This window comes from Lepidochelys kempii, chromosome 10 (assembly GCF_965140265.1).
Source record: "Lepidochelys kempii isolate rLepKem1 chromosome 10, rLepKem1.hap2, whole genome shotgun sequence".
Taxonomy (NCBI): domain Eukaryota; kingdom Metazoa; phylum Chordata; order Testudines; family Cheloniidae; genus Lepidochelys; species Lepidochelys kempii.
The window spans coordinates 54,781,149-54,793,312 of NC_133265.1; the positions used below are offsets into that span (position 1 = coordinate 54,781,149).

The 12,164-nt window shown below is 39.1% G+C and overlaps 1 protein-coding gene across 4 annotated transcripts in view; it reads left to right on the forward strand.

Moving 5' to 3' along the window:
- Positions 1 to 12,164, forward strand: part of OTUD7A (OTU deubiquitinase 7A) — a 273,562-nt gene that overhangs the window by 208,202 nt on the left and 53,196 nt on the right. For all 4 annotated transcript variants that reach the window (XM_073303652.1, XM_073303653.1, XM_073303654.1 and 1 more), the window contains 2 exons: positions 8,173 to 8,274; positions 10,083 to 10,210. In XM_073303652.1, the coding sequence (XP_073159753.1) occupies positions 8,173 to 8,274; positions 10,083 to 10,210 (230 nt within the window). The remainder of the gene's footprint in view (positions 1 to 8,172; positions 8,275 to 10,082; positions 10,211 to 12,164) is intronic.

Genomic DNA, 12,164 nt, shown 5'->3' on the forward strand with positions numbered 1-12,164 from the left:
TCAGGGCTTTGGTCTCCTTCCCCCGGTGAACCTAGTTTAAAGCCCTCCTCACTAGGTTACCTTCCTTCTATGAGCTTCCTCAGGAGTTGTAGTAACTACTCAGAGAAGCCGCCAAGATGTAAGCCTCGGTGGGCTTTCCCCAGGTGAACTCCCTCTGTTCGCCGCTCAGCTGGTTCGCAGCTGACTGGCTTTTTATAGCAGTCAGGCCCACTCAAGGCTCACCTGGAACAAAGCACTCCCAATTCACACCTTTCAAACAACCAACCAATCAAGCACATGGTCAAATTGGCAAACTGTCTCCACAACAGACACTCAGATACTCACCAGCACAGCCTCCTTAATGCAGCCCTTAACGTACCTCCTCTCAGACAGATCCCAGGCAAACTCCCTCTGTTAGCCTCTCTGCTGTTCGCCGCTCATCTATGGAAGTTGTCAGAATTATCTCTGTTTTCTATAAAATGTTATCTTTAGTATTATAATTCAGTATATATGGTTTCCTGACAGCTTAACCTTCATTGTGATCAAAATGCATAATTGTCCTCCTGGGTTTTTAAGTTCCAGAATAGTAATTATTTCCCTCTTTGCCATGGTGAAAGGTAAACAACAGACCCTCAAGAAACAAACAAACCATTCATAGTAAGCTTTAAAAGTTCAGGTCAGTCATTTTATAATAATACCTAAGGCAAGGTCACAATCCTGCACTGAGTACCTGCAGATGCTCCCTGGCACCTTCATAGTTCTCAGTGCACAATCAGGGCCATATTTGGTTCATATCAACCATTTGTGCAGGGGCATAGTGAGATTTAATCACACAATTAAGCTTCCACATCTCATGAGAAATCTATATTGTAGTGGGTCTTTGAGCCTCTCTTCATGATTAATTAATGAAAGTACATCTTGAAATTTGGTCTCATTTTATGAGAGACAAGTTTATATATCTTTCATGCACTGACTATAACTTTGTCTAATAAGGAATCTAAACCTTGAAAAGCAGCATTTCATAACTTCTGTGGGGAAAAAAATTAAATCTCTAATTTTAATTTTAATTTATGACTGGTTTGGACTTGTAAGTCAGCCATGAAAGTCATTTGAAAAAATATACCTAAAGTAAATAATATACTGTGTGGGTTTTAATAAACACATTAATCTGATGAATGAAGCATGAAATGAGTACATCTGTACTGGTTCTATAATATTTAATTTAAACTTTGACTTAGATTTTAAATTAATGTAATGAATGTTTAATAAATATACACAATTTTATAGAAATATAAGTAGCATCCATAGCATCTGAGTACAATACAGTGAAAACTACTGCAAGAGAAGACTAGATCCTCAGTCCTACTACATTGTCTTTGCCCAACTCTGGTTATATATAGGGCCCATAAAATCATTTCTATTTGCCACTTGAGAAATACCCAGTTACGTACAACCACAACTGCTGCTCTGCACTATAATAATCTGATGTACAAATTATATGGTGCTCTATTGTTGGCTGTACATTGGTGCATTTTCTGTTTGTTGTTACAGTTAGTAGGTAAGACAAGGGGAAGAGGAGGAGTGGGGTTATCATCTAGTCAGTAGCAGCACTCAGAATTTTTACCACAAGTCCTTCATGTGAATATACAACAACATTAAATGGTTAAGTAGCCTGCTTCCCTAGCTGAGTATGGGTTGATTTCTAAGTACCAACTAACAGGGGAAGGGCAGGGAAAGCAATATAAGTTGGCTCCTTCCACCATCAACTCCGTAATCCACCCAGTTCCATAGACCTCCCATAAAACAGCAGAAAACACCATTGTCAAACTTTTGTAGTATTTTTTAGGCACTTTGTTTTAATTACTGTTTCTCTCTGAAAACCAAATTGAGACCCAATGTAAGCAGAAGCAGTCTATAGGGCTGATCACAGAATACGTCTACACTGCCAAAAATGACCCCCAGCAGCTAGTTTGAAAGCCCAGATCAGCTGACTCAGGCTTGTGCTATGGGGCTCAAAATAGCAATGTAGTAGTTCAGGCTTGGGCTGGAGCCCAGACTCCAAGACCCTCCTCCTGTCGCCAAGTTTCAGAGCCCAGGCTCCAGACTGAACCCAGATGTGTACACTGATTATATTAGCCTCATAGTGCAAGTCCCATAAGCCCAAGTCAGTTGACCCTGGCTCTAACACTCTGCTGCAGAGGGGTTTTTGCTGTATAGATGTACCCTAGATGCAAAGGTTGACATTGTTCTCCTATGTCTTATTAACTCAATTATTGCTTATAGGTAACTGCAGAATATTATTTCACAAGCATGGTGACAATTCACGCTCATATGTTTGAGCGCAGGTCTAGTGCTTTATATTAAACAGTGGCTACATTGCCTTCCATTATCATGAAAGGAAATGGGATTTCTATCCTGAATTGAAAAAGATAGAACTGCAAACAGTGTGGAAAATAACCCTGGGATTTTGTTGTTGTTGTTGCAGTCCTGAGTGCCAACCTCCAATGGCTGACTGTTTGGATAACAACAGCACTGCTTTCCAAATGTGGACTAAATGATAGGAGTCAGATTACACAACAAATTTCTGTACTGTTTCATCTAAGATTGAAGATGTCTCTCTGGACTGGTTTTGGTTTGTTTTTTCCAGTTTAAGAGAAAGTCATGATGGGATTTGCTGTTCTAAGTTAGTCAAAGAAAAGCTGCCAAAAAAGCAGGGGGACATTTTCACAAAATGCAGGCTTTTCACTAATGTCAATATTCAAAACATTCAACCAGCTGTTGCTATTTATATATAATCTTATCTAAAGGGGAGAAGTGGTGGATACCAGCATTTGACTTGTGTGCCAGGTCACACAAGAATTATCAGTAGTGGATGAGAGTCCTTTTGAGGCTGAGAAGACTTGAGTACAAGACTTGTTTTGCAAGCAAAAGGTATTATTTTGGGGCTTACTCTTTTGCACGGGGAGGTGGATCACTGGAGAAATAACTTGTCTGGAGAAGTGAAAGGAAAGCAGTTTTTTCGTGAGATGAAAGATCTAGTATTGCAATGGTCTGAAGGGGCAGCCTAAAAGCAGATTATCTAGAAGTTTGAGATAGGTTGCTGCAAATATCACAAGCCAAGAGAGTTTATTAGCAGACAGTCACTGGTCAGCATTATCTAGAATTATATGAGAATGCTCTAGATCAGTAGTTTTCAACCTTTTTTTCATTTGTGGACCCCTAAAAATTTTCGAATGGCGGTGTGGGCCTCTATGTAAATCTTATACGTAGTCTGCAGATCCCCAGGGTTCCGCAGACCACAGGTTGAAAACCGCTGTTCTACGGTAACAACCTTTTGCAGACCCCTTAGACATAGTCTACAGACCTCCAAGGCTCTGCAGACCACAGGTTGAAAATCACTGCTCTAGACTGAATTGCCCACCTTTACCCCTCTATATTATTCTCCCTATGTATTGCCTGTTTCTTGAAATGGTTTATATTTATTTTCTTACTGTGTATGTGTAGTGACTTTACATATCTGGGAGTCCATATTTGCCCTGAAGGCAATCTAGCTCTAGTGTGAAACTGTTTTCCAGTGTTGTTGAGGGCACTTCAGGAGTAATTCCTCCTTTCCCCCTGCTGAGAGACATAATTTATAAGTGACTATGCATCACATCCATGCAAGCTGCTAGACATTAATTCTGCATAAATAAGGCTGTAAACACATTTCATTTCTTGCTCTGGTTTCACCTTCCAAGAAAATATAAAACCAAGAATAAAATAGGGCAGGAACATGTAACTGAGGCATAGTACACATACACTCCATAGAGGTTCTTTAATATCATACATTCCAACTGTTGCATTGAATTAGGACTGCTCTTATGTGTAGCAATGACCTTGCAATAGAGTGGGTAAGGGATATTTCATAATGCACCTCAATAAAGTTGAAAGCAACAGCACATTAGTCTTTGTAAAGGTCAGTCTTTTAACACAGTCCATTTTGTTGCCTATTTTGATGTTGTGTCTGCATTTTTAATGGAGTTTTGTGTGAGAGGACATTAAGGATTATGATTGCACATCTAATACATTCTTGCATTATACAGTCTACAACATATCAAATCATGATGCTTCTGTGGCCCAATCTTTCCAGCTTGCTGACCAAACATATTATTTCAGAAAGGTCAAGAGGCTCCAAATCAATACTGTGGAATACACTCCCTGCCTTGTTCTGTATTTGCTTTGGGCCACTCAGGCAATGCAAATGAAGCTAAAACCATCCACAAGTCTTCTGCTGCTGATCTCCCCTAGCAACGAGAGTCCCAGTAGGCACATATCTTGGATGTAGCTAGTCTTAACATGTCCCTCTCTGCAGCCAATGGTGCAATGGGCATTTTGGAAAGGGGTGTATTGGAGGTAAGAAGGAAAGTGTCCAAAGCACATTTAGGCTATCCCTAGCCCACATGTGTTCTCAGGGGTCAGTTGGTAGCTGGTACAAGTTAGAACAATCCCCAAGCAACTTGTTGTTGCTTCTCTTCTTTTCCCCTTTCACTCAGCTACCCAGGATAGCTGTATGGGGAAGGGGTACTTTGCTAGCCAGTCAGTTCTTGTCTCTCTCTCCCTTGGGTGCCTACAGCCCAGCAAAGAATCAGGAAACAGAGCAGCCAGAATAGTCTTAGGTGATGGCTCGGGATTGCTTTCCAATTCATAGTCAAATATACTTTTTCTTCTTAACACAGTCAGCTTTGAGGGTTACAAGTGGTTGCTGAGCTACAACTTGGACACCTCTGTAATCCATAAGATAAAATTTCGGGAATGTCACTCTGTGTGTCATTCTGAAGCCTACAATATCTGTAGTCACCTGATCTGGTCCAGAGACCCTGGGCTTAACCTGTCCAGAGGGACCAGCTACCCTGTGACAGTTAGTGTCCAAAATAAAGTTTTAACTATGTCACGAAATGAGCAATGGTCCTGTAAAGCTTCTGCTGAGCTCTCTATCAAGTCGTGTTTACTCTCAAGGAGTTAGTTTCCAAAAGAGCGGTAGAAGTATTAGTATCATTTTTGCTATTGCACTTCATCAGAGAGCAGTGGCTTTTTAAGCAGAACTATTAAGTGGTGCTTTGTACCTTTAAAAATTAAATAATAAAAATTCAGAGGCAAAAGAGGCAGGATTCCAGAGGCAGGATGACCACAGTGGCTGGCTACAAGCATAGGTGCCGGAACTAGCAGTGTGTGTGGGGGGGGCTATTGCACCCTCTGAGTTGAAGTGGTTTCCTTGTTTCCAGGGTTTACAGTTTTGTTCAATAGCTCTCAGCCCCCCCACTATAAAAAATTGTTCCAGCGCCCTTGGCTACAAGTGAGTCAAGTGTGGCACTGTCACAGCGTTTGACTGCCCCTCTCAGAAGACAAGTCCCACTGTGAAGATGTGAGAAATAGGGAGCTGAACATACATAGAATTCTAGAATATCAGGGTTGGAAGGGACTCCAGAAGGTCATCTAGTCCAACCCCCTGCTCGAAGCAGGACCAATTCCCAGTTAAATCATCCCAGCCAGGGCTTTGTCATCTAAAACATCTAAAACACCTATTATAAAACCAGTAAACTGTCAAGGTGCAAGTGGTGGCATCTGGTGGTGTCTGAATGAAAGACAAACTGAATACATTACAACAGAGAGAGAGAAGTCTAGCTTGTTCTTAATACTGTCTTTGCAAAAACAGAAATAAACCAGTCTGAAAGATACCCATTTCCATATGGGACTTCACGTAAGCTGCTTTTCTAACTCCCTCCCCCAAAATCTATGTAATTGGTAGATGAATGTAATGGTTAGGCTGAAAGACTAGCAGTGCAGTGGTTTCTATTCAAGGCCTCTTTATTGCCAAAATAATCTGATGCAGCTGTGTCAATATTTTATAAACCACAGACTTGTTAATATCAACTGAAAAATCATAATAGCCACAAGCTGACTGAAAAGAAAGAGATCACTTTGTGCTCATAGAAGGAATGGCTATTGATGGATGGAATGACTATCAATCTACAGAGATGTCCTCCAATGGTAATCAAATGCCCCTAGATCTACTGTAAACATTTATGAACACCAAACTTTAGGGTTTTAAATTAGCAGTTTCCTGGTCTGTGTTGAAGTGCAATTGAGCTGTCCCTTAAGAAATACGTAGGTCTTGCATGTTTTAGGTGTTTGGAAGTCTACTTAAAGTGCTTTATCTTATCACTGATGTATTAATACCAAAATATTCTGTACAAGGCAGGTGACAGGTTGTTATTTCACAGCCCGTAGAAACAGGAGTTGCTAAAAACAATAACTCATTATTTCCAGTGTTATCTCTCCCAAAGCTATCCAGTGGCTCTTTAAATTAAGCTGCTCATTTGCACATTTAATTTTGAAAAGACTGGTTTGGGTTGTTAAGTGTGTACCAACTGGCTTTTGAATTCCTGTAGGATTACCAAGTTCATTTAGTAATCGATCTACAGTACATTTATTGTGTATTGTACAGTAACTCTTAATCCTGAATGTTTTAATTGAAATTTAATTAGATAGTTATGGTCTGATAATGAATAATTGATTATTAAAGACACATTTATTGATGCTCACCAAAACTATTGTATGTGGTGTTTGTATGCTTCTATTACTGCACGCAAGCTTCAGTATATTTATTTGTAATAACAACATTAACAGGCAATAAGCATCTGATTACGTGATTTCAAACTTTTATTTGAGAGCCTTAATTTTAAAAGCATTGCCAGCTATCCTAATACTATAGATATTTTTTCATCTTCTCTTGCAAATGGATTGTGTGTATGTAGTATTTTTAAAGAAAGTTATTTTAAAATAGCTATACACTGTTATAACATGCAAAAATAGTGGTGTGGGAAAATCATGCCACTGACTTGTGCAAAACAATTTCCTTATCCAAATTGCTGCTCATCTCATCAGTATCATTTCCAGAAGGAGGAGAGGATAAAGCCAGGAAAAGATATTGTAAGCATATGTTAATTGATTGATCAGCCACCAACTGCTGACTTCATTACCTATGGTATTAATTGCAATTTTCACAACTGACAGCCTTTCAAAAAGGATGTGGGGAAATGCACAAACTAAACAAATTATTAGTAATCACCTGCCCCATAGTGTTTTTACAATAACTAGTTCTGATCCCTTTGTTTACATAAAGAACATAAAGGTGCCCATTTAAACACAAAAGAAATAATATCTGAAAACATGCTCCACCCAGTTGGCATACATAAATCTGTGAGCCAGGAATTCTGAGTTTCTAATCGTAGCTTTGACACTGGCTCACCCTCTCTGCTTTAATTAGGTCACTTAGGGGCAAATTTTCAAAGGTATGTAGGTGTCTAAAGATGCAGATGGGCACCTAGTGGGATTTTCAAAAGTGCTTGAGCAGGTGCCTAACCTGCTTTGATGCTTTTAAAAATCACATTTGGAGCTTGTCTGTATATTTAAGTGTCTAAATACCTTTGACAATATGGCCCTTAACATCTCTGTATCTCATTTTTACCATCTGCAAAATCTACCTCATAGGGTATTGCAGGGATAAACTAGTTAATATTTGTAAAAGGTGAAAAGCTAAATAAAAATATTGACCGTGGGCTGGACTCCGCTCTCATTTACAGTCATTCTACATTGGTATAACTACTGATTTCAATTGACTTATCATGATTTGCATTAGTGTGAGAGAGAGGAAAATCAGGCCTGAAAACATTCCACTAATTCATTCTCCAGCATTTAGTCAAAAGTAAAAACAGAACCTTTGTATACTGGATCTGACTTACCTAGGATATATGCTTTGTCTGAGTAACACAAGTGGAACGCTTTTGTCTTATTAGATGTCTTTTGTAACAATGCAGTCTGTCGTCTGTTTATATGGTGCCAATGACCATTAAATTAAACACAGTATTTGAGGATAGCATAAATTTAATCCAAAGTACTCTTGCTGTATTTCATTTCAGCCTTGGGCATATTTGGAGAATGTTTTCAATGTGATTTCCCCACCATCTCTTCCTATCACAACTTCTTCCTTTCTTCAACTTCTGGTTTTGCAAGTAGGGTTACATGGAGAGGATGGACTTGCAATTGGCTCTGAAAACCTCCAGAGTTATCCATTATCCCTGTATCCTCCTACATATGTGCGTTCAACCTGCCTTAACACATACACTCCTGTTTTAACAGACACTTTCTTTACAGGTCGACTGAACTGGTGGTCCACAGTGTGCACAAGTTGCAAACGTCTTCTTCCATTGGCTACAACAGGTGATGGAAACTGCCTTTTACATGCTGCCTCATTAGGTAAGGAAATGTCTGGATTAGCTGCTTCTGCTACATAAAACCTTTTCTTGAAGGTTTGCTACTTTCCTCTTTTTCCGTCATAGGTTTTTCGGGGCAAAGGCTTTTTGCTAAAAGGGTGCCTCTTTGGGTACATCCACTCTGCAAATAAAACCCTGCAGCAGCTAGTCTCAGAGTCCAGGTCAACTGACTTGGGCTCACGCTTTGGGGCTAAAAATAGCAGTATAGATGTCTCGCTTGGGCTGAAGCCCAGACTCTGAAACCCAGCAAGTAGGGAGGGTCTCTTTTTAGCCCTGTAGTGTGAGGCCCCCATGCCTGAGTCATTTGACCTGGGTTCTGAGACACTCGGTCACTGTTTTTTTTTCTTTGTTTCTGGAGGATGGTTTTGCAGTGTAAACATACCTTAATATAAGGCTGATACACTCTATTCTTCAGCTTCTCCCTGTAGCAATGTTTGCGATAAGTATCTATCTATACACGATGAAGGTAGAAGTTTTCAGCTTGCTTTGTAAAATGGAGTTGAAACAGCAAGATAAAACCTAGCCTCTAAGCTAGTGTACATTTTCTATAATGGGCCTGTTGCCTTCTGTGGGATTTTGGCTGCATCATAAACACAGGTTCAAGCCCATAATCCTCTGGTGTTTGTTAAACGTGCATCCTACTATCATTAAGACTACAAATGCAAATATTCTTGGTGTGTCCCGTCTTTGGAAAGGATAATTGTACGGGTAAGAGAGATTAAGGTAAATTACATTCTTTCCTATGTATTTACCATTGATTCAAAGCCACTGCAAACTTTTGTACAAAGGGCACCAAAAGAAAGCCCTGTGACTACACACTTGGAAGTGTAATATGCTGTTTATTTCCTAATAATCGCTTTTGTGCTGAAATAGTACACCAGTAAGACTCAAAAAAGTGACCTTTCTCTTAAAAGTATGGTTATTTTGTAATCATTTTGCAATGTCATTTTGTTTTTGAAATATAAAGTAAGAAATAACAAGAAAACAGATTTGAATACTCTCAAAGTGTCTTATAAATAGCGTTGTTTATCCAATTCATCTTCGCTACAAGGGATTGTAAATTATTTACAGCAATTGGTCGGGGCATTTTGACTTGCACACTTTGGAACAAAAATATTTAATGCCAATGGCTGGCAGCATAATAAATTAAACATGGCTGCCTACGGGTCCTTGTCATGGTGAGATCTCTGACTCTTTTATTATAGGTTACTATTCTCACGTACATGACGACATATATTTTTGTTATCTTAAGAGTTTGGAAGCCTATGGCTGCTTGTATTTTTAGGCTTCCAATAGTCATGAGTGCCTGACTCTTTACTGGGACTTAAATACCAATGGACATGTATCATCTCTGCTGTATGACAGTGCAAGCCTGTGGGTGTCTGTGTTTGAGATAGCCACAAGTGCCTGTCGTTATCCTTAGCACTCTGATGCCTGCACATTCAATTAACTTTGGAGCTAAAATGGAGACCTGTGCATTGAATGTTCATTTCCTTATAGCAACGTTGAAGTCATGCAAAAACAAAATTCCAGACAACTCAAAGCCGTAGTCATTTCTTAACCAGACTTTAAACTTTGCTAGAATTCAGCATTATTCTTCATTAGCCTATTGAGGCTGACAATTTTCATTAGGAAAGCTTGAAAGTAATGAATAGGAATCATTAGCTAGTAAGATTTATAATGTGCACTGCTTTTTTCTTTTTTTTGAGCAATGTTATTTGTGTTTTATGCAACTGATTGTTTCTATTTCATAACTGGATCTTTGTTATTTGCTGCATTTTTGCGCTCTAGGGATGTGGGGATTTCATGACAGGGACCTTGTGTTACGTAAAGCACTCTACACCATGATGAGAAGTGGAGCTGAAAGGGAAGCATTGAAGAGAAGATGGAGATGGCAACAGACACAACAGAATAAAGAGGTCTGTGTGGCCTAGAGAGTTTAAACCATTGTGTAGCTGATATAATTTAGGGCAACATTTTTATTCCTACCTCTGAAGTTCTATGAAAAAGCTTTTGCTCTTACCAAATTCCTTGTGCATCTATTTTTCACACATAGACAAATATTTCTGCACGAAAATCAGGAATGCAAAAGCAGATGAATGTATACACCCAAAAAGTTATATGTGCATAGCCTTACACCTACAAAATCTAAGGCTGGTTTCGGGTCACCTGAACATTTGGGGCTCCAAATTTAAATATATTATTTATGGAGGTATCAAACGATTAAAGAATAATCACAATTCATTGTGAGATATAAAAAAGGTTTTTTTTACATAACTGCACTCAAAAACAGAACAATGTAAAACTTTAGAGCCTACAAATTGAAGAATGAAGGGCCATACGAATGTTTAGCGCATCTGGCACATAAATACTTTGCAACACCAGCTACAACAGTGCCATGCAAATGCCTGTTCTCACTTTCAGGTGACGTAAATAAGAAGCAGGCAGCATTATCTCCCGTAAATGTAAACAAGCTTTTTTTGTCTGAGTGATTAGTTGAACAAGAGGTAGGACTGAGTAGACTTATAGGAGGTGAATTGAAAAATACTAGTTCTTTACTTTCTTTTTTACAGTCCAAGTATTTGCAATCAAAAATAATAATATAAAGTGAGCACTATACACTTTGTATTCTGTGTTGTATTCTGAAATCAATATATTTGAAAACGTAGAAAAACATCCACAAATATTTATAATAAATTTAAACTGGTATTCTATTATTGTTTAACAGTGCAATTACAACTGTGATTAATTGTGACTTTTTGTAATCTAGTTAATTTGTTTTGTGTTAATTGCATTCATTAACTGTGATTAATTGACAGCCCTAATTATCTACTGAAAATTACATTACAAAAAAATGAAAACTGTAGATTAAATCATGAAAGAAAAGAAAATGTCAGTTAAGGACCAAATCTCTACCCTGAGAAAATTGACCATATTTTGAAATATGTATTTTAACTGTAATCCTCAAGTAGAGTAAAATTAGACACCTCACTTTTTCCCCCAAAAAATTTCATATCCAAATATGTGCTGGAAAAAGCTGTGTTTGAGGGCAAAGCCTTCCCCCATTGGTATGGAGGACCAGGCCTGCTGCAGATCCTCTAGCAATGGGGCCAGATATCTGAAGACCTCATATGGGCTCCACTATTGCAGAGGGTAGGAGTGATCAGCAGTGGAGTTTGCCAAGGAAGGAGTAGGGCCTGTGTTTTCTGCAACTAAGCAGATCCACCAGCTATTTACATTCATACTCATGCGGCAGAGGCACAGAAACCACACGGGCTACTGCAGTCTCTGATGCAGTGGCTGCTGTTGAGCAGCTCTGCTAACGATATTTTATCGCCTTCCAAAGTTCCCATGGAACCGTTTCACACCCAATGCTCAAACCTTTCCAACAGCACCCAACTCGGTTTCCCAAGCTGTGTGCGGGAGCAGGGTTTGCCCTTTTGTGCATGCCTCTGCTCACCTGACCAAAGTGAGGAGGTTCAGCAATTCCTCCAACGTAGTCACGACAAATGTGAAATCATGTGGCCAATTGCTGAACACAAAGATAGTTAGTTTTAGGATTTAGTTCTTGCCTTTATCTACACACATCCAAAATTTTAAATAGAAAGGCCCTTTCATTTAAACAAAAAGTCATTCTGCCTGTGGTAAGGGGATACAGAATTCTTCTTTTATATCAGCTCATCAGGGAGCTGCTGGCGTTGCTTTGCTACCTGGAAAGCACAGGGGAGCAGCACCAATTCTAATTAGGCTGTTGAAAGAAAATAATCAAGAAAACTCTAGAAATTTGAGTAGTAGCACCTTTGGATAGCTTAGCTGCTGTCGCATTCAAAGCTGTGAGGTGCTGTTCTAAGGTTCGTTCTTCTTTTCTCTCAG